A 24415-nucleotide genomic window follows, 5' to 3' on the forward strand; every position below is an offset into this window, starting at 1 on the left:
CCCCCGCTACCCCAAAAGGGAATAAGCGGTAGAAAATGGATGGATGGATGGATGGATGTGACCCAAAGTCACCTCCATATTTATACTGTTGACTGCCAATCAGAATGCGCAATAATGTTATTTTACTTACTGTGCCTTGTATATACATTTTTATTTTTTAAATTTCTTATTTTATGTTTATTTTTAGCTAAGTACCCTGTGACTTGTTGAGGGCTGGATTAGCAAAATAAGATTTTCATTTTACGGCAAACTGTTTAACTGTGCATATGACAATAAACAATCTTGAATCTTGAATCTTTATTGTTTGAATACACACAAAACATGTGTGCAAAGTGCACTTTATAGCACATTAATGATGGTAACGGTGAAGCACGTGATGCATGCAAACAATTAAATACAAACAAATATAAAGCTTTGCAATAATTATTGAATTGCAGTTGTGCTAAAAAAACCGCTAGAGGTCACTGCCACACCACATTAATCCGAACATAGACCAGGGTGAACGTTTAATGTTGCTAACTAACTTCAATAGCAACACTTAGCAAATAACACCGCATAATGGTTGGTTATAACCATTAGATTGTATAGTTATGTGCTCGGTTTTTCTCAAGTGACATCTCACTCCATCGGAAAGTATTCAGTGTGGGATCTGACTACATTTCCCAGCATGCATTTGGGGTTCACCATTCCCCTCTTTGGCATAGAACCGTTTATCAGCGTCTGGATGAAGAGAACAGAGAGACAGCGGCGCGAGCTGTCAATGTCTCGGCGAAAATACTTTTTTTATCGCGTTTTTTGGGGGAAAACTTTGTATTATGTTTTTATTTGTAATTTATGATTAGACTTTTAAACGGTGTCATTGTTACGTTAACAAACCGCTGAAAAAGTGCTTCGAGACAATTCCCGAACACCCACCAGGACACGTTTGTGCTCCTTTTCCGGGACACTTGTGGAGTTGAACTGTTGAAGCTTTTCCAGCTTCTCTCTGGCGACGTATGAGCTCCTGAAAAGAAGAATTTCTACTATATTTGTCAAAAAGTTGTTCCGAGAGCCGTCATGGGCTGCACAATCAGCGCCGAGGACAAAGCTGCGGTGGAGAGAAGCAAGATGATCGATAAAAACCTTCGAGAAGATTTAGAGAAGTCCTTGAGAGAAGTGAAGCTGCTTTTACTCGGTAAGAATCGTTCGGACATTGAACGCACCACTTGTAAGTTAGTCATGGTTTTGTTAGTGGAAAGTTGTTTTAATATTATTTCAATTATACAAGCCCACTGCTGCAGATCACCACAGTTTATCCAACCTGAGGGGCTGACACCTTCTAGATTTACCGATCCATCCATTTTCAATAGGGTCAAGGGCGTGTAGAGCAGGGGTGTGACTCCTTGGGTACTTAACAATTTGACCCTCTTATTCCTGGGATGACGATTCGATTTAGAAAAGATTCTTGATCCAACACGATTTTCGATTCTACACGATTCCTGACTTAAACCTTTTTGATTGATTCAAACTTTCATTAGTAGATTGCACAGTTCAGTACATATTCCGTACAATTGACCACTAAATGGTAACACCCGAATAAGTTTTTCAACTTGTTTAAGTCGGGGTCCACGTTAATTCATTGCGAATCCCGCAATGTATTAGGTGTAATCATTATATTAAACATTTTCAAAACAGATAACAGGTTAAAAAACACTTCATCTGGTTGGAGAAGGCCTAAAGCATATTTAAAAAAATTGGTTCTTATATACGAAAAAAAAATGTATACAACTTTTCTTTTTCTTTTTTAATCAGATTTATTAAAATTATGAATCAGCAATTTAGAATCAGGATGAAAAGGAATTGTGATTCAGATGTGAATCAATGTTTTTGTGCACTCCTATTATTTGGAATAATAATTATAATAAACATTTTTCAAAACAGAATACCCCTGGGACTCCGAACGGGACAAGCGGTAGGAAATGGATGGATGGTTACAAGATAGAAAAGTTCCTTCTAGTTTCATTGAGATGGCCTAAACATTTCCATCCATCCATCCATTTTCTACCGCTTATTCCCTTTCGGGGTCGCTGGCGCCTTTCTCAGCTACAATCGGGCGGAAGGCGGTGTACACCCTGGACAAGTCGCCACCTCATCGCAGGGCCAACACAGATAGACAGACAACATTCACACTCACATTCGCACACTAGGGCCAATTTAGTGTTTACTATTTAAAAAAATTAAAAATAAAAACTTTTTTTTTCTAAGTAAAAAAAAAAAAAGTAGGAATTGATTTAGAATCGGGATGAATACGAATTGCAATTCAGAATCGATTTTTGTGTGCACCCATATTTGGTCATTTGCGGGCCCAAATTGTCAGTTAATTGGTGACGAACCCTAAGATGCAGAGATGACGGCAGACATTGAGCAGGAAAACATGATTTAATAAAACACTAAGACAAAAACCGAACAAAAGGGGACAAACAAAAAGCGCGCACGAGGCGGATAACAAACTTGGCTATGAACAAACAGAACTGGAAGCAGGAAACAAAAGACAGTAAGCTACAAACAGCTACCGAACATAACTTACTGCAACGCTGCATTGACATGACAGGTAGCAACGAAAATAATCCATCACAGACTGGATGGGAAGGCAGGTTAAAATAGGATCAGGCTGATTGACTCCAGGTGTGGCCAGGTGACAATCAGCCACAGCTGAGGGGAAACAGCACTCAGGGAGAAACACAGGAAACAGACAAAAAAAGAGCGCTGACAGCAAATACTACAGACACAGAGGAAACAAATACAAATGCAGAGGAAAAAACTAAAACATAACCAAACTGTCAGGGACGAACCTGACAGTAGCCCCCCGGTCCATAATGGATAACAGACGTTTAAGACCCCCCCCCCCCCCCCAAAAAAAAAACCAAAAACAGTCCAAAGTCAAGGGATGGTGGAGGGAGGACAAGGCGGTGGGCCGCCAGGCCAAATGTCCCCGCGACCAGCGGGGAAGAGTCAGGTGGCGACGGAGAGTTGAACGCCGCCTCAATTTGCGGGGCAGTCGCCTGTGAAACTACCACATATTTGGCCGACAAGAGTATGGTGGCGCTCTCTGCTGGCCCACCAAACAGGATGGTAGTGGTGACCCCTGCTGGCCCACTGGACAGGATGGTGGTGGCGACCCCTGCTGCTGGCCCACCGAATAGGATGGTGGTCGTGGGCCCAACGGACAAGATGGTGTTGGCGACCCCTGCTGGCCCACCGAACAGGATGGTGGTGGCGACCCCTGCTGGCCCACCGGACAGGATGGTGGTGGCGACCCCTGCTGCTGGCCTACCGGACAGGATGGTGGTGGCGACCCCTACTGCTGGCCCACCGGACAGGATGGTGGTGGCGACCTGTGCTGCTGGCCCACCGGAGAGGATGGTGGCGCCCCGTGCTGCTGGCCCACCGGAGAGGATGGTGGCGCCCCCTGCTGCTGGCCCACCGGAGAGGATGGTGGCGCCCCCTGCTGCTGGCCCACCGGAGAGGATTGTGGCGCCCCCTGCTGCTGGCCCACCGTAGTGCGTGGTGGCATCTGCTGGCCCACCGGAGTGCGTGGTGGCGTCTGCTGGCCCACCGGAGTGCGTGGTGGCTTCTGCTGGCCCACCGGAGTGCGTGGTGGCGTCCGCTGGCCCACCGGAATGCGTGGTGGCGTCTGCTGGCCCACCGGAGTGCGTGGTGGAGTCTGCTGGCCCACGGGAGTGCGTGGTGGAGTCTGCTGGCCCACGGGAGTGCGTGGTGGAGTTTGCTGGCCCACGGGAGTGCGTGGTGGAGTCTGCTAACCCACCGGAGTGCATGGTGGAGCCTGTTGGTCCACAGGAGGTGATGGTGCCGTAGGTTTCAGACCCACCGGAGGTGATGGTGGCGTCTACCGGCCCATCGGAAGTGATGGTGGCGTCTGCCGGCCTACCGGAGATGATGGCGCCATCTGTTGCAGACCCACTAGGTCGAGAAGTAGCTGTACCTCAGCTGCACAGCTACTCATAGCCCCCCTCCTCAAGGGACGGGTCCCAGACGTCCCCAGATAGGCCCACAGTCAACATGGGTGGGTGGGAGAGGGCTTGAAACGCAGCAGAACTCTTCTTTAAATTAGCCATTAGTTTTAACGCTAAATTAAGCCTCTCTGCCATAGACATCTCTGTGGGGTTAGAATTTGGCTGGATTATTCTGTCAAAGTTAGTTTGTGACGAACCCCAAGATGCAGAGAAGGAGGCAGACATTGAGTGAGATAACATGATTTAATCTTTAACACAAAAACAAAACCAAACAAAGGGTACAACAAAAGGCGCGCACGAGGCGGCTAACAAACTTGGCGAAGAAAAAACAAAACTGGAAGCAGGGAACAAAAGACAATAAGCTACGAACAGCTACTGAACATAGCTTACCGCAACGCTGCATTGACATGACACGACAGGTAGCAACGACAATAATCCAGCACGGACTGGATGGGAAAGCAGGTTAAAATAGGTGTGGCCAGGTGCCAATCAGTCACAGCTGAGGGGAAACAGCGCTCAGGGAGAAACACAGGAAAGAGACAAAATGAGAGCGCTGACAGGAAATACTACACACACACACAGATGAAACAAAGACAAATGCAGAGGGAAAAACTAAAACATAACCAAACTGTCAGGGACGAACCTGACACAAATTACTAAATAGGACTTTGGACTCTCCACAAAACTAGGGATGTTGTAATATGAAAATTGCATATCACCGTTATCGTGACCAGAATTATCATGGTTATCATTATTTTCTCAGTATTGTTGAATGCGCTCCAAAAGTACTTATACACTGAAATCTTTTGGCCATGTAATTTTGGTAAAATAACTAAATTGGACACATATAGATAACCTTCAATTTTGCGTTTCTGTGAGTGTTTTAGTCTTTGTAAATGGCTTATACTTGTACAGCGCTTTTCAACCTTTTTTTTTTTAAGGAACTCAAAGCGCTTTGACACTATTTCCACATTCATCCAATTGCACACACATTCACACACTGATGAGCAAGGGTGAAGTGTCTTGCTCAAGGACACAACGGACGTGACGAGGTTGGTAGAAGGTGGGGATTGAACCAGGGACCCTCAGGTTGCTGGCACAGCCACTCTCCCAACTACAAACCCCGTTTCCATATGATTTGGGAAATTGTGTTGCATGTAAATATAAACGGAATACAATGATCTGCAAATCATTTTCAACCCATATTCAGGTGAATATGCTACAAAGACAACATATTTGTTGTTAAAACTGATAAACATTTTTTTGTTGTTGCAAATAATCATTAACTTTAGAATTTGATGCCAGCAACACGTTACAAAGAAGTTGGGAAAGGTGGCAATAAATACTGATTAAGTTGAGGAATGCTCATCAAACACTTATCTGGAACATCCCACATGTGTGGAGGCTAATTGAGAACAGGTGGGTGCCATGATTGGGTTTAAAAGCAGCTTCCATGAAATGCTAAGTAATTCACAATCAAGGATGGGGCGAGGGTCACCAATTTGTCGGCAAATTGTCGAACAGTTTCAGAACAACATTTCTCAACGAGCTATTGCAAGGCATTTAGGGATTTTACCATCTACGGTCCGTAAAATCATCAAGAGGTTTATAGAAACTGGAGAAATCACTGCACGTAAGCGATGATATTACGGACCTTTGATCCCTCAGGCGGTACTGCATCAAACCGACATCACTGTGTAAAGGATATCACCACAGGAACACTTCATAAAACCACTGTCAGTAACTACAGTTGGGCGCCACATCTGTAAGTGCAAGTTAAAGCTCTACTATGCAAAGCAAACTCCATTTATCAACAACACCCAGGACCGCCGCCGGCTTTGCTGGGCCCGAGCTTATCTAAGATGGACTGATGCAAAGTGGAAAAGTTTTCTGTGTTCCGACGAGTCCACATTTCAAAATATATTTGGAAACTGTGGACGTGGTGTCCTCCGGAACAAAGATTAAAATAACCATCCGGATTGTTATAAGCGCAAAGTTCAAAAGCCATCTTCTGTGATGGTATGGGGGTGTATCAGTGCCCAAGGCATGGGTAACTTACACATCTGTGAAGGCACCATTAATGCTGAATGGTCCATACAGGCTTTGGAGCAACATATGTTGTCATCCAAGCAACGTTATCATAGACGCCCCTGCTTATTCCAGCAAAACAATGCCAATCCACGTGTTACAACAGTGTGGCTTTGTAGTAAAAGAGTGCGGTTACTTTCCTGGCCCGGCTGCAGTCCAGACCTGTCTACCATCGAAAATGTGTGGCGCATTATCAAACATAAAATACGACAACAAAACCCCGGACTTTTGAACAACTTAATCTGTACATCAAGCAAGAATGGGAAATAGTTCCACTTTCAAAGCTTCAACAATTACTTTCCTCAGTTCCCAAACGTTTATTGAGTGTTGTTAAAAGAAAAGGTGATGTAACACAGTGGTGAACATGTCCTTTCCTAACTACTTTGGCAATTTTTAACCCTAAGTTAAAAATTATTTGCAAAAAAAATAAAGTTTATGAGTTTGAACATCAAATATCTTGTCCTTGATTTGCATTCAATTGAATATGGGTTGAAAAGGATTTGCAAATCATTGTATTCCGTTTATATATTTATATGGAAAAGGGGTTTGTACATGACCTGAATGTATGGCCAATGTTCTGCGGCTTCTCCTCTAATCTAAATTGGTAAAAGTTAATTGGAGAGTTAATCATGCCTCTCACCTGGATAGTAGAGGAATGACTAACAAGCTGGTGAACTTTGACATCTAACTTAGAGCCCGAAATTTGCAAAAGATACGCTTTTTTGCAGTATTTTTTAAAATCCTTTGCAAAGACTGTGATTAATTTTTATCCAAACGGGATAATGTGAGTGTCCCAACCATTGACATCCCAGCGATAGCCGACATTGTACAGTAAGTGTTTGTTTTATTAGTTTGTATGTTTGTATGTCTTTTTGTTTAGCACTTAGCAATACAGCTGCGGGATTATGTGTTTTACTAAAGCTACATCTATTTAGTTCTCAGCTTTTGGCGCTTGATACTCATTCTCCTTGTGTTTGGGCTCAAAAATATAGGGTTCTGGATCATAATTTATCCCCAAAAAGTTGTTGTCCCCTCACAAAGTCTGCCATGATTCGTATTTGTCCATCCATCCATTTTCTACCGCTTATTCCCTTTTGGGGTCGCGGGGGGCGCCGGCGCCTATCTCAGCTACAATCAGGCGGAAGGCGGGGTACACCCTGGACAAGTCGCCACCTCATCGCAGGATTCGTATTTGTTGTTGATGGAAGGAACTGTGGTTCCCACACACATATCACGGATCACGTGACTGGCTTGCTCGTTATCTCACAAAAGGGCCCAGGAATCTTTGTGAGATTTATATTATGATGATCATATCTACTTGCCAACGTAAAGCATGAGGTGGCGACATGTCCAGGTTGCACCCTGCCTTTACCTGAGTGCAGCTGGTACAGGTGGGTTGCAATCACCTGACCTGTGTTTATTTCCTGTCAGCGCTCTTAGTTTCGTTCAACTTCCTGCATGTCTCCCTGAGCGCTCGTTTCCCTAAGATATGCTAGCTGCTAAGCTCAAGTTTTTAATGCAAACAGGGTGGGCAATCGATACAAAAATGGATGTAACGATACCAAGTCTAGTATTAGTATATAGTCGACACTACAGTGATTTGATTGATTTTTATTTTTTTATATATTTATGTTTTTGTTCAGGAACAATAACAACAAAATTGCCTTAAAGTCTTTGGCAAGGAGGACTTTAAGTGCAAAAAACTAAGGATTTAAATCAGAACCAATATTAGTATTTCTATGAATTTAGGTATTTTGCACTATTGACTTTATTTTGATTAAAAAAATGTATTAAAAGAAAGGGCGTAAAGAAATAATTTAAATATCCAATTAAGTATTGTTACATCTCCATCCTGTATTTCTGTCTTATTATAATTGCGATAAAACATTTAATTATTGAAAATTTGAAGTAACAGCATTGTTATCGCCAATATTGCCCCATCACTACTCGGTATTAGATCAATACCCAAATTTGTAGTATCACCCAAAACTAATAGATAGATAGTACTTAATTGATTCCTTCAGAAAGTTCCTTCAGGAAAATGAAAAATGTAAAGTAACTAAACAATAAGTGTTAAATAATAAATGCTTTTTACATTTCAAGTGTTCAGGTTCAAGTTTATTTGTCACATGCAGACTACACCACAGTGAAATGCTTTTTTCCACGCTCTTTGTCTATTAAAGCTTTCCACCACAATCGTTTTGTCATACAGGTTCACACTAATTGGAAAACAAACTTCCATTCTGCTTTGTATTAAAGCCCGTCCTCTAATTAATGTGACCCCTGGATTTCCGTAATGATATTGCGTACAGTGGGATCCAAACACTAGTTACAGAATCTAATACACTAGATACAAACAAATACAAAACATTTAATAGCTCTGATGTACATTAATTACGAGACAATTAAGTTGCACAATGAGTCACAGTAGTTATGGTATAAGTATCAGTACAAGTAGAAGTACAGTAGTCAAATGCAGTACCAGTGCAATATCAAATAGTATAACAGTATGTACAGTATAGGAAGCAACAAATATTAAGGTGTCTACAGTTCTTTGGCAGTTGAGTAGTGACAGTAGTATGAACAAAGGTAATGGAACAGTATGACTTATTTTTTACTCTTGTTTTTACATTATTTACAGTCATTGAATGGAGAGTATTGTAGTGTCAAGAGAAACACGTTACACCAGAAATTTACAAGCTATAAACAGTAAATTCAACAAGTAGATTGATAATAGTTTTGATAAAATAATACAACCCTAAATGATGCAATATGTTACTGCATACCTCAGCAGCCAAATTAGGAGCCTTTGTCAGCTGCTTTTAAATGATTATATTATTATTCATTTGCCAAATAATTTTGTGATATATATTGTTATCGCAGGAGGCTGCAATAAATAGTACAATACAGATTTTAGGTCATATTGCCCATTCCTTGCGCAGTTGGACCCGAAGTGACATGTACCCAAGCTCTTTCAATATGGAAGCCGTGTGTGACTGGTGGGAAAATGAGAGTTCTTGGCGGTGGACATGTTAAATAGAGACAGACTTGAATAAAATACTTCTGTAAATAAAAATGCAGCAAATCATCGCATGCAAATAAATGAACTCCAATATTGGACATTGACAAACTACAAACTTAAAGACCTACTGAAATGAGATTTTCTTATTTAAACGGGGATAGCAGGTCCATTCTATATGTCATACTTGTTCATTTCGCGATATTGCCATATTTTTGCTGAAAGGATTTAGTAGAAAACATTGACGATAAAGTTCGCAACTTCAGGTCGTTAATAAAAAAGCCTTGTCTGTACCGGAAGTAGCAGACGATGTGCGCGTGCCAACACTAGTTGTAGAGCTCCTCACACCCTCACATTGTTTACAATCATGGCCTCCAGCAGCTAGAGCGATTCGGACCGAGAAAGCGACAATTTCGCCATTAATTTGAGCGAGGATGAAAGATTCGTGAATGAGGATAGTGAGAGTGAAGGACTTGATTGTTTTCCACTGTCCTTATTTCTCATCATACATGGTACCTTGTGTAAATAATTCCATCCATTTTTCCATCCATTTTTCTACCGTTTATTCCCTTTTGGGGTCGCGGGGGGCGCTGGTGCCTATTTCAGCTACAATCGGGCGGTAGGCGTCGTACACCCTGGACAAGTCGCCACCTCTTAACAGGGCCAACACAGATAGACAGACAACACTCACATTCACACACTGGGGCCAATTTAGTGTTGCAAATCAACCTATCCCCAGGTGCATGTCTTCGGAAGTGGTAGGAAGCCAGAGTACCCGGCGGGAACCCATGCAGTCATGGGGAGGACATGCAAACTCCACACAGAAAGATCTCGAGCCTGGGATCCACCTCAGTAAATGGAATTTTAGCTGGAGGTTGTTTGTTGTTATTTTCTTGTTTGCTTTGTAAAGAGTTGCATTTCCCCCACTTGGCTGGATGCTTCTGTTCCAGTTGCTGCAATAAGTTTGTTGTGCTTCTGCTTTTTTCAAACAAACTTTGCAACTTGCAGTCATTGGTTCCATTCCTGTTTCCACAAAACCAAACCAAAACATTGGCACAAACGTTTTGCTATCGTTTGCATTAGCCATGTTATGTTACATGTGTGTGACTCTCAATAAATAAATAAGGGGGAGGGCGGAAGCTCCTGGAGGCAAAAGTTGTGCCGTAGCAAGAAGAGAAAATCATTGATTTTTTTTTCATTTTTAAAAATCGTGTGCTGGACGAAGTGGCTGGGGAGAGGGAAGTCTGGGCTTCCCTACTTTGGCTGCTTTCCCTGCGACCCGACCTCAGATAAGCGGAAGAAGATGGATGGATGGTCTGCAAAAAAACTCAGAATTTATTCAAATTTGTTTATCACCCAGGACTATTAGGTAGTCTTTTCCTCTCCACTTTAGTAACCTCACTTCCTTTTGATAAAAAAACATCTCACAACTGCACCAACAGGTTTGTGTTGGTATGTCCTACTGAATCAAGTCTGCACATGCAAAGTAGCGTAGAAAAGTCCATCTAGCGAGTAAAGAGGGGGGTGCTGTCGAATAAATCAAATGTCATACTGATTCAGCATTTTAATGTATCTTAATTTATCTCAAAGTGCATGAATTAAAACAAAAAACTAAATTATTGTTTTCAATAGAAGAAAACTTTATTAATCATTGTTTATGTTGGCCTAATGGTTAGTCCGGCTCTGATTGTGGTTATGGGAGAGCTGGAGTCTATCCCGGGTGACACCCTTGACTTTGGGTGTTGTACACACTAGACTGGTCGCTAGCCAAATGCAGGGCGCATTTAGACTCACATTGATACTTATGGACAATTATTCTCAGAGCATTCAATTGATTTTGTCGCATTCAATGTTACTATATATATTAGGGGTGTGGGAAAAAATCGATTCGAATACAAATTGAATTGTTTATGTTGTGCTATTCAGAATCGATTAAAATTTTTTAAAAATCGAACTTTTTTTATTTGTTTAAAAAAAGAAATGTTTTTTTATTTTTGTTTTACTTTATTTTTTTAATCAATCCAACAAACCACTACACAGCAATACCATAACAATGCAATCCAATTCCAAAACCAAACCCGACCCAGCAACACTCAGAACTGCAATAAACAGAGCACTTGAGAGGAGACACAAACACTACACAGAACAAACCAAAAGTATTGAAACAAAAATTAATATCAACAACAGTATCAATATTAGTTATAATTTCAGCATAGCAGAGATTAAAAATCCCTCATTGACATTATCATTAGACTTTTTAAAAAATTAAAAAAAAAGTGCCACACTAGCTTACACTTGCATCGCATCTCATAAGCTTGACAACACACTGTGTAGAATATTTTCACAAACATAAAATAAGTCATATTTTTGGTTCGTTTATTAGTTAAAACAAATTTACATTATTGCAATCAGTTGATAAAACATTGTCCTTTACAATTATAAAAGCTTTTTACAAAAATCTAATACTCTGCTTGAACGTCAGCAGACTGGGGTAGATCCTGCTGAAATCCTATGTATTGAATGAATAGAGAATCCTTTTAAATCGAGAAAAAAAAAATGTTTTTGAATCGAGAATCGAATCGAAAAAAATCGATTTATCGAATCGTGACCCCAAGAATCGATATTGAATCGAATCATGTGACACCCAAAGATTCACAGCCCCAATATATATATATATATATATATATATATATATATATATATATATATATATATATATATATATGTATATATGTATTTTTATTTAAGAATCTGCAATTAAGCTGACAATACGTTGAAATGTGTGAGGAAGTACCTGTAGAAAACCCACACATGGGGTGACCATGCAAACTCCACAAAGCGATGCCCAAATGGAGATTGGAACCTAACCTTCAGTCTTCTGAGTATGAGGCTCACATGCTAACCATTGACCGGAGTGGGTATTTACCCATTAATTCTAATGGACATGTACAGTATGTGCATTAAACCACCATTAGAGTGTACATTCTCCAATTGTGAAGTTGGCTTTATCAGGGTTGTTTAAATATTTTCCACTTAGGGGCACACACTTAAAAAGTCAAAGCATGCAGGGAGCTGTTTTAGTATGTTTTTGTTTTGTAAAAAAAAAAAAAAAAAAAAAAAAAAAAAAAAACTAAAAACAAACAATAACATAACTTTTGTTGGGTTTGTTGCAAAGGGTGCAAAGTTATTAGTATCGAAATGGCAGCTTTTTCTCATTATACTTTTTGATTTAAATGTTACTGTTTTTGGTTTGATTTTGTTTTGACAATAGGCTGTGGTCCGACAAAACTCAAGCTGTGGGCAACAAATGGCCCCGGGGCCACACTTTGGACACCCGTGGTTTAACCATTCCTTTATTTTCAAACTTTGAAAAAACATCCATTGTTGATACTGCTAGTCCACGTTATTGTCCTAGGTGTGCTGGAGCTTATCATAGCTGCCTTGGGTCAAGTGGCTGAATATATACAGTATGTATAATGAAACTCGCATTATGAACATTTTTGGGTCTACAATTAACCCAACATGCATGTTTTTGGAACACAGTCGAGGCTGGAGTACGTTGCGAAAACCCATCCAAGCACGGTGAGAACATGGAAAAAGAATATTCCAAATTAGATTCTAATCATAGATAGATTTCAGCATTGGAATTTCAATTCAATTGATTGAAATAATTTTAATTCGAATTTGATTGAATCCTCCCCACATGATGCTTTATCGGAATTACAGGAAGCAAAATTAAATGTATTGCAAATGAATTTAGCCAGTAACTCACGCAGTAACTTACTTTGCGTAAAACTACAGGCAGTTTACTGTGACTGAGGTAAAACAAGGCACTGCAATTCTGTATTTAAACACTGTAATCACAGCTTTAAACTTACTTTTAATTACTGTCGATGGTACTGTGAAAATAATGCAAATATTAGCCTGTAATTTACTTTTAATTTAAAATTGATTTTTTTTTTTACGGCGCAAGTAACAGGAAAAAAATGTGTCATATTTAAAAAGGTTTTGGCTTAAATACTAAAAATACTTTATAAACACTGAACATAAATTCCTTAATTTTATATACTAGTGTGACAGTTTGACCCCATACTGTCACTGTTTGACCTTTGGCTTCCTCTCAAACCATGCACATATGTTAAGAAGCTCAACATTGACACACTACAAACAGCATGCTCCACAAACAAGTTGCAACCTGTCACTCACCATGGCTCTGAAGGTGTGGCTAAAAGAATCAGGAAGGGGCTGAGGCCTTTATGTAGGTGAGCATTCCTGCTTGGACTAATTAGGCCTAATTTGGGCTAAACCATGATTGTCAGTAACTGGGTGTTGAAGAGGGACACTGGACATTTGAAAGTTGTGTTGTCTAAGCCTGAATACACTGGGTACAAACAATTACTGCTTTACAAATACAGAAGTACAATGTGAATACTTTTTAGACGTGATAGTTACTTATGGTGTAAATAACAAAATAACCGATTTCTTAATTCCCCCTGTCAAATTGGTCCCAGTGAGTGGGCGGGGCTATGGGCTTTTTAAGTGGGGAAAATGCCCTGTTTCTGCCAGTCTGCTGTCTGTCACTGCCAGAGGAGGTTGTCTGTCCTGACCAAGAGTTTCGAGGTTCATACATCAAACCAACTACTGAGATTGTGGGTGCTTGGTCTTTCTGTTGTTGTTCACCTCTTGACACTTTTTGGGATTTTAAATAAATGTTAGTAAACTGTTACCACTGCGTGCCTTGCCATCCTTGATTTGAAGTCCGGTTTGCAAAGGTTACATTACCTTCACCCGAGGCGGGGTGTGACAACTAGGATTAAAGGCCTACTGAAACCCACTACTACCGACCACGCAGTCTGATAGTTTATATATCAATGATGAAATATTAACATTGCAACACATGCCAATACGGCCTTTTTAGTTTACTAAATTACAATTTTAAATTTCCCGGTAGTTTTGTCTTGAAAACGTCGTATAATGATGACGTGTACGCAAGACGTCACGGGTTTCAAGGAAATATGAGCGCTGCACACACACACAGCTAAAAGTCGTCTGCTTTAACGGCATAATTACACAGTATTTTGGAGATCTGTGTTGATGAATCATTTGCAATTTGTTCAATTAATATTGGAGAAGTCACAGTAGAAAGATGGAGTTGGGAAGCTTTAGCCTTTAGCCACACAAACACACAGTGATTCCTTGTTTAAAATTCCTGGAGGTGAAACTTAACTATGGATCAGAGCGCGGTCAAGCAAACATTAATCACGACGGTTTGTCAACCAGCAGTTTTCGGTGAGAAAATTGTGGTAAAAAGTCGCTTCTTACCAGAGAAAAGCTGAGCTTGTGCCGTCCATAAAGCTGCCGTCGACTCCCCTGAGACATTGGCATCAAGACACCCGTGGACGTACACCTCCGACTATCAGGTACTATTTAACTCACTAAAACACTAGCAACACAATAGAAAAATAAGGGATTTCCCAGAATTGTCCTTGTAAATGTCTCTAAAAACATCGGAATCCGTCCCAAAGCAATCGCGTTTTTTTTTTAACTTATTTTTTTAATCATTTTTTTTTCTAGTCCGTCGCTATCAATATCCTCAAACACGAATCTTTCATCCACGCTCAAATTAATGGGGAAATTGTCGTTTTCTCAGTCCGAATAGAACTTTTTGTTGGAGGCTCCCATTAAAAACAATGTGAATATGTGAGGAGTCCCCACAAGTGTGACGTCATCGTCTGCGTCCTCTGGTAGAGGTAGGGCATTTCTCTTAACACCGAAAGTTGCGAACTTTTTACCGTGGATGTTCTCTACTAAATCCTTTCAGCAAAAATATGGCAATATCGCGAAATTATCAAGTATGACACAAAGAATGGACCTGTTATCCCCGTTTAAATAAGAAAATCTCATTCAAGTAGGCCTTTAAGTAAAGCATCCTGAGAAATTAATTGTTTTTCCACCATTTTCCATTTTTAGAAAGTTACAATACATCAAACTGAAGGATTTTTTTTTAAATCAAACATACTTTTAAAATACAATTTATACCTGAGGTTCATAGTAATGACATTTCTATAAAATATGTAAAACGGTTATGTAAGGAATATACTGTATAGCAGGGGTAGGGAACCTATGGCTCTAGAGCCAGATGTGGCTCTTTTGATGACTGCACCTGGCTCTCAGATACATTTTAGCTGACATTGCTTAACACGATAAGTAATGAATAAATCCGCTGGTAATCGCTGTATCAAAAATAACGTTCAAAATATAAAACATTCTCATGCATTTTCATCCATCCATCCATCCGGTTTCTACCACACCTGTTCAAGAAGTCGCATTAATGGTAAGAAGTGTTTTATTTACTTTTGGCTAGCCTCAGAATAACAATGTTATTAAAAAGAATAAGAGACTTATTATACTCTAAAAATGTGGGTCTTTCTTAAAAATGCACGCATATTGTTGTATTCAGTGTTTAAAAAAAAAAGGGAAAAAAAGTTGTATGGCTCTCACGGAAATAATTTTTAAAATATTTGGCTTGTATGCCTCTCTGAGCCAAAAAGGTTCCCGACCCCTGCTGTATAGCATGATTCTCAAATTATCAATTGGAATTTCATGGAATTCTACTTCATTCAATTTGAATTTGAACTTCAATTGAACTTCCTGTTTCAAACCTCAATTCAAATTTGTGGAATTAAATTGGAATGAGACATTTGAGACATTTGAAACATTCTTATTTTGGAGTTTTGCGTCAGCCTGGTGCATGCTCACCATTATTTTCCGATGTGGTCCCAACCTTTGAGAGGAATATTGCAAAATATATCTTCATTATGTAGCGCGACACACACCCTGGCTTCCACCTGTTCGACTTGCTACCATCAGGCAGGCGCTACAGGTGCATCAGAGCCAGAACAAACAGGCTCAGAGACAGCTTCTTTCCCAAAGCTGTCACCATGTTGAACTCTAACTTAAAATAATAATAATTCACCCCTATACAATATCATGCCCTAATACCCTACTGTGCAATACTACCCTTCGAGTGCAATACGTCCGACACTGATTGTTATTTATTACTCCGGTACTCTTGTCTTGCTCTGTATATTGTACAGTATTTTGTACTTCTATAGTGTTTTGTATATTGTACAGGATTGCTTATTATTTTTATTGGATAATAGTCTGTTTATTTCAATTGTTAGTTTTTCCTTTTTACCTCTTATGTCATTTATTTCACCCCATATTTGTTCCCACTACCGCACCTTAAGTTGGAGTTTTTAATCTCGTTATATGCAAACATAATGACAATAAAGTTCATTCTATTCTATTCTATTCTAATTCTCATCCGATTGGTCCATTTTGCATCTTGGGGTGACAAAACGCACATCACGATGCGAGCACTATGTGACAGAAAAAATCCAGCAACTTGTCACCTCGCAGTGGACCACTTGGAGTTTTCGCCTCGCAATGCCGCGTCGCTTCTGAAGACTCCTCCCCCGAACAGCAGCACGCCGACAACAGCCCAGTATTCCCCTTTGAGGTTTGGTAATTCCCTTTTTCTTGTTTCCAAACACCCTGCCTACTGGGCTGTGTGGCAAAAGCAACCCTCCGCCACTGACTGTTCTCTACTTACCCCCTGTTGACGTCATCCCTTCCACTTTGGATGACGTCATACACCCCAAAAAATTTTTTGATGCGTTTTTTTCCCTTTGCAAGTCTCCCACTGAAGCATTTCGTTCTAGTATTAATCCATATGATAGATTTTTTTCCAAATTTAGTTTTCCTCAGTATTATGATTTTCAAATCCCGCCCCCTGTGAATTTGGCTACGCCCCCAGTGACATTTGTTTTCACCCAGTCTACCCCCCTCCCTACCTTCCACCTCCCACCCTTAAGGTCAATCTCTGACCACAGGGAGCGCGTCTGGGATTCGTGTCTTAGAGGGGGGCTAGTGCTGGCAACTGTGCTACGCAGGTAGCACAGCTTCGACCCGCTAAGCCGCAACTTCCTGCTAGACCTCCTCCACCGGTTTTCCGGGCCGCCAAGCCGAAACCACCTGCTAGACCTCCACCACCGGTCTTTCGACCCGCTAAACCGCAACCCCCAGCTAGACCACCTCCACCTGCACCACGGCTAGCTGCACCACGGGTTGCACCTGTTAGTCTTAGTCATAGCCTTAGTCATAGTCATTGTCATAGTCCTAGTTCTGGTCCAAGTCACAGCCCTAGCCCTAGTCCTTGCACGACTTCTGGTCCGACTTCTGGTCCGACTCCTGGTCCGACTCGTGGACCGACTCGTGGTCCGAGTCCTGGTCCGAGTCCTGGTCCTAGTCCTGGTCCTAATCCTTGTCCAAGTCCTAGTCCAAGTCCTAGTCCAAGTCCTAGTCCAAGTCCTGGTACAAGTCCGAGTCATAGTCCTAGTCATAGTCTGATTCCTAGTCATAGTCCAAGTCCTAGTCATAGTCCTAGTCCTAGGCTGGTTCACACACCAGCACCTGACTCCGATCTGGATCCCACTCCAGCACCAGGCCCTAGGCTGGAACCCACTCCAGCATCTGACTCTCGGCTGGCACCAATACCTTCTCCTCGGCTGGCACCAGTACCTGCTCCTCAGCTGGCACCAGTAGTTGCACCCCGGCTGGCACTAGTACCTGCACCTTGGCTGGCGTCAGTACCAGTTCCTGCTCCTCGGCTGGCACGTCAAGCTCCAGCGTCGGCTTCCTCCATCAGCGCTGGCTTCATTTGCTACACCCGTGCCTGCTTCGGCTGCAGCACCCGCACCTGCTCCGCCTGCGGCACCAGCGCCGTCTTCGTCTGCTGCTTCCAGGCCTCCACGTCGGCCACGATTGTGGCCGTGCCCTGGTCATCCTCCTCGCCGGGTGCATCCACCTCCACGTCCGTGGCCGTGCCCTGGTCGTCCTCCTCGCCGGGCACATCCACCTCCACGTCGGCCACGAACGTGGCTTCCTCGAGGTTGTCCACCAAGACTTTTGCGGCAGAGGCGCTCCATTCGCCGCCGCCACCTGACGTGTCCCCGGTGGATTCGGGAACACACGACCTGGCGACCCTCCACCTTGTCCTCGCCTCCCTTTTGGATTTTGTTGTTGTGGGGAGGGGGGGTTCAATCTTTTTTGGGACATCTGGGATCTGTCCCTTAGGGGGCGGGGGGTGTAATGTCATGATCCGCTACCCGGATCATAGACTTTTGTGGATTTTTTTAGTTTGTTTGTGCACTTCCTTATTTACTTGGTTACCATGTTTTTCATATTTGTTCCACCTGCTACTTTTGGTTGACGCATACCTTTGTTTTGATTACTGCCCTTATTTAAGCCTGCCTTCTCCCTGTGTTCTGTCTGGATCTTTTGTTTGCTCTAATCAACATTCACGTGGGTATCATCAATGTATGTACTTGTGCTAAATTTCGCCTTAGCTTCTTGTGCGCTCGGCACGTCAAATTTGGACTCTTGGACTCCATGACAAGTTTAACTTTAGGTTCCCGTGCGTAGGCACGCATTTTCTTTTGACTTTTGTACCAGTGTTATTTTATTTTTGTATTAAACCAAGGCTCTTACCTGCAATTCTCTTCCGATTGGTCCATTCTGCATCTTGGGGTTACAAAATGCGCATCACGATGCAAGCACCACGTGACAGTTTTTCCACAACGCATCCTAGTAGGATACATTCAATCATGGATGAGAAGCACAGACTTGCTGAAATTGGTGGAATGCCCCAGTTTACACCCACTGTGTGTTTGGCAACACTTTTTCTCCAAACAGAACCAGCATTCCAAATGAACCGAGAGTGACGTCTTCATGGCTGCATGTGTTCTCTTGTATCGAAATTACAAAGAGTAATCGAGAGAGCGTTGTTTCTGCTTATCATATTCTGCCAGGACCTATTGATATGACTAACTCACCAATAAATGCAAGTCTAATTGTCCGGATGGGGACAGGAGTCAGCACAGATGTTAAAATTCCCAGCAGTTGAAAAGACAATTTAAACTAACCGATAAGCGAAATTTAATGTACAACTGATTAGTGATCAGGTTGTCAAGCAAATGGGCAGCCATACAAGATACTGCAGATAGGTCGGCATCCAGTCGGAAGGTATAGTATCTACAAAAAATCACACTAAACATACAAGGATAATGGAGGAAAATATAGTATTTTGCGGCTCTGGTAGCCTTTCAACAAAGAGTGGTAATATCAGTGGATTTTTTTTCTGAACCTGTATGAGCTCCGAAATCTGATGTCTGACGAAATTGAAAGTGAATTGAAAATTAGAGTATGGCCTTTAAGTCAGATTAATTTTATATACTGTATGTCACACAGGTCAGTGCGCTCTGCAAAACACTCACGGTAACTTAGGGTTTGAAGCCGAATCTTCCATCATCAGGAATCAATTTGGTACACACCTTTAGTGGACTGACAAGCACATGTCTGTAAAATGTGGGCAATATTGAGTGACAAACATGGCCATCATCAGGCAAAACGTTTTTGCAGAGGTACACGTTGGACTTAAAAACTAATTGAAATAGGGATGTATCGATCGGCCAGAGATCAGCATCAGACAATTTTTGTGAATAAGTATGTGCTCACCATTGACGATTAATGACTTTTAATGCAGATCACAAACACTGATCCCGCCTGGCTGACACTATTTATCTTTGGTCACCTGGTTGACAGGCAGCTAGCAGCTAACTGTGTACAGTCGTGGTCAAAAGAACATAATGTCATGGCTGTTTTGAGTTTCCAATAATTTCTACCATTCTTATTTTTTAGTGATAGTGATTGGAGGACATACTTGTTTGTCACAAAAACATTCATGAAGTTTGGTTCTTTTATGAATTTATTACAGGTCTACTAAAAATGTGACCAAATCTGCCGGGTCAAAAGTATACATACAGCAACATACCTCATCAATGTTGGTGATGTAGAAAAGTTACAATCAAATTAGCTTCAAGGCATGGCCTCTTAACTTCATGTGAGTGATTATGATTGACGACACCTGTTGACTTATCTGAGTCCATTTGAATAGGGCTCATGTGATGCAGTCATTAGACTCTGTTACAAACACAACAATGGGAAAGTCAAAGGAAATCAGCACAGATCAGAAAAAACGAATCATTGCCTTGTACAAGTCAGGGACGTCACTTGGAGCCATTTCAAAGCAGCTTAAGGTCCCAAGAGCAACTGTGCAGACAATTGTTCGTAAGTATAAAGTGCATGGCACAGTTTTTCACTGCCACGATCAGGAAGAAAACGCAAGCTATAATCTGCTGCTGAGAGACAATTGGTCAGGTTAATCAAGAGTCAATCGAGAACCACCAAAAATCAGGTCTGCAATGAATTGGAAGCTACTGAAACACGGATGTCAGTGTCCACAGTCAAGTGTGCTGTGTATCGCCATGGACTGAGAGGCTATCATGCAAGAAGGAAGCCCTTGCTCCAGAGGCAGCACCTTAAGGCTTGTCTAAAGTTTGCTGCTGATCACATGGACAAAGATAATACCTTATGAAGGAAAGTTATGTGATCAGATGAAACAAAAATTTAGCTGTTTGGCCACAATACCCAGCAATATGTTTGGAGGAGAAAAGGTGATGCCTTTAATCGCATGAACACCAAGCCTTCCATCAGGCATGGTGGTGGTAGTGTTATGCTCTGGGCCGGTTTCGCTGACAATGGAACTGGTGCTTTACAGAGAGTAAATGGGACAATGAAAAAGGAGGATTACCTCCAAATTCTTCAGGACAACCTAAAATCATTAGCCCGGAGGTTGGGTCTTAGGCGCAGTTGGGTGTTCTAACAGGACAATGTCAAACACATGTCAAAAGTGGTAAATAATGGCTAAATCAGGCTAGAATTAAGGTTTTAGAATGGCCTTCCCAAATTCCTGACTTAAACCCCATTGAGAACATGTGGACAATTCTGAAGAAACAAGTCCATGTCAGAAAAACAACAAATTAAGCTGAACTGCACCAATTTTGTTAAGAGAAGTGGTCAAACATTCAACCAGGAGCTTGTGGATGGCTACCAAAAGTGCCTTATTGCAGTGAAACTTGCCATGGGACAAGTAACCAAATATTTACATTGCTGTATGTATACTTTTGACCCAGCAGATTTGGTCACATTTTCAGTAGACCTTTAATAAATTCATAAAAGATCAAAACTTCATGAATGTTTTTTGTGACAAACAAGTATGTGCTCCAATCACTCTATCACAAAAAAAAAAAAAAAAAATTGTAGAAAATATTGAAAACTCAAGACAGCCATAACATTATGTTCTTTACAAGTGTATGTAAACTTTTGACCAAGGCTGTATGTCTATTAGGGCTGCAACAAACGATTAATTTGATAATCGATTAATCTTTCGATTATTACTTCGACTAATCGATTAATAATCGGATAAAAGAGACAAACTACATTTCTATCCTTTCCATTACTTTCTTTTAAAAAACAGCATACCGGTACTTAGACTTAGACAAACTTTAATGATCCACAAGGGATATTGTTCTGGCACCATGTCCTTTTGACTAGCCAAATAAAACAAGGCAAGTGTTATGAAAATGTTTTTTGTTTTTTTTTATAAATTGCACCATTGTCCTGCACAAGAGCAATAATTTTGCTTAGGGGAATTTCAAACCTGGCTACTACCTATTCCAACCATTCTGCAATGTTGGATGCTGAATGTCTTTCCTCTAGTGGCATGGTCGTAAGGCAGATTGACTTCATGTTCCATTCCTCTTCAATGTAGTAGCATGTATTGCCAAGGTAGGCAACACTTGTACACACATCAGTAGTGAGAGCACTTTTGCTCTGGGTGGCTTTTATGTCAGTCTACACTGCATGGAATGTCTGCTCGTACTTCCTCTCCATCAGTTTGGTAAAATGGTTCCTCGAGGGAAGAGTGTAACCAGGGTTGAAGACGTGAATCATTTGTCTAAAACCTTCATCCTCCACCATTGATAGTCGCCTTATGTCAGTTAGCAACATATTCAGGTAGCATCAGTCAATGCAGACGCTTGCTGTGGTGTGCACACATTCCTTTGTACCAAGTCTTTAATGCTGGCTTGTTTCTTTCTGAAATGAGTAAAACCATATTATGAACGTACATAGTAGCATCACTTACATGTAACTCAATACATCCCCAGTTGATTTTATTAATTATTTCTGACGTAAAATATAAAATACGCCACCACATTAAAAAAAAAAACTAAATTAAATAAATGGACATTGGAGTTGCAGAATACACCAATAACAACACAAAAATGTAACTCATCAGATCAAAACTGGATCAGATATAGTACACATTCTGTTCTGAATAATAAAGGATTCACTTTAGGCTACCTCTGATTAATAGCATGAAATATTCCAGCACCTTCATAACGTTTAGTTATACTAAAGTGTCACTCAAGTCTAAATAGATGTATATAGCTTTATTGGGCCCGGCTACATTAATTCATTATCAAACCAACCTGAGATATTTCTGTCCGTTACGTTTATACGTGCGTTTTCTCTCTGAAAACGGAGTCAAATGTGCTGGAGACACATTATCAGCCCCGCGTTGCAACAAAGACATAACGTTAAAGTTACTCACAAAAAGCTGAACTTCTGAATGCCTGTTGCGACTCAAAAAAAACACAGAAAATGAAGTTACCGCACTATCCAAAAAGTTCTTAACACTCTGAAAGTTAATACACAACAGTTGCTGCTGTGCTTCCAGAAAAAAAATATCCTGGTTAACAAAAGATTAAAAACACACAAAGACGGACATGACGGATCAATATACTTGGACTATGGACTTAAAAAAGTTACGTACTGTGAGTTCTCTTCATCCATGGCTCCAACATGCTTCCTGTTCAGGTGCTGCCGAAGCAATGTTGTCCTTCCGTGCCACGCGACGTCCATGCTTCACGTTTTGCAGGAAATATCTTCTTTGAAGTCTTTAAAGTAAAGTGTTCCGACACTTTGGACAAATTATGTCGTACACTTTTCTCAATTGAAGCAATAACCTCGAGATGTTTCTCCGCTGAACTATCCGTACTGTTTCCCTCCGCCATTTTTCGAACGTTTCCACAAAAGAGATGGCGTGGTCACGTGAGCTGCACATGACACATCATTGGCTGGCTCACTGCCACCACATGAGACTTAGCCTCAGCGCAGACCTGGCACTGTTTTGTACTGTTTGTGTACCTATTTTGATTATTGTTTTTCAGCTGTTTGTAAATCTTGCAGTTAATAAATAAAGGTTTAGGGAAAAAAATATATATAAAAAAATAAATAAATAAATAAATAAAAGCCTCCACGCATGCGCATTGCTTACAACCAACGAATCAATGACTAAATCAATCGCCATATATTTTTATAATCAATTTTAAGCGATTTATTCGATTAGTTGTTGCAGCCCTAATGTCTATACACAATGTGGAGTCACTCCCCTAAGATAATGTTAGTCACTTTCATGTAAAATAGTAATCAGTCATGCTAATAATTAAGCTAATGCTAAACTAACAACACCAAGAAATATGTGCTTAGAAAAGTGAGTGATTAGGTCGATATTTTGGTTTTGTTAATGTTTACAAGCTCGGGGAATAGTTTCCTTGACACAGGAGGTCTTTAAGGGCACAATCCAAAGGATTTAAACGAGTAATACATAGTAATTTTTGCTTTTGTTTAGTTACTGTGTACTGTTGACTTTGTTTTGCTCAAACAATTGCATGTAATAAAAGAGAGAGAGGAACTAGTTTAAATACTGTGTTGATATTGTTACACTGTCAATAACGCTAACCATAAGTGAATTGAAAAATGTACAGTCAATTCACAAAAACACACAAAAATAGGTACAAAGGGTAGGTAGAATATTTACTTTAAGAAAATAAGTAGACAATCTAGCTAAGCTAAGGTTGATGGTCAGAATGGTAAGAAAACCAAGCAGGCTTCTATGAGAATGACCAGCTATGCTAAATAGAGAAGTAATATAAATGGATTGATATTCCTTGAATCCTTAAATTTGTTGTTGTGCTCATTGTTGCTTTATTTCTATTCAGTGATAACAGACTCAGCTCTGCATCAATTTTCTGGAGGAAAACCTTTGTAACATGATCTACTGCTATACGATTGGATGGGAACATGGTACAGGATCTACATGATAACACCATTAAAATGCATGACGTGGAGTACAGACGCATTTATGAAAGTTATTATGCATTCATACATATCATGCATTGCTTACCTCATGTCCATAAAGATGAAAATCTACAAGGTGTTGTTTGAAGAAATCAACTTGCTGTGTCACATTGACGATTGCCTCTAGTAT

The 24415-nt window shown here is 40.8% G+C and overlaps 1 protein-coding gene across 1 annotated transcript in view; it reads left to right on the plus strand.

Annotated features, from left to right (window-relative positions):
* Positions 1-690: 690 nt before the first annotated feature.
* Positions 691-24415, plus strand: part of LOC133554629 (guanine nucleotide-binding protein G(i) subunit alpha-1-like) — a 49181-nt gene continuing 25456 nt past the window's right edge. Inside the window, exon 1 of the mRNA XM_061903598.1 lies at positions 691-1174. Coding sequence (XP_061759582.1) covers positions 1057-1174 — 118 coding nt within the window. The 5' untranslated portion in view covers positions 691-1056. The remainder of the gene's footprint in view (positions 1175-24415) is intronic.

This window comes from Nerophis ophidion, linkage group LG06 (genome assembly GCF_033978795.1).
Source record: "Nerophis ophidion isolate RoL-2023_Sa linkage group LG06, RoL_Noph_v1.0, whole genome shotgun sequence".
Classification (NCBI taxonomy): Eukaryota; Metazoa; Chordata; class Actinopteri; order Syngnathiformes; family Syngnathidae; genus Nerophis; species Nerophis ophidion.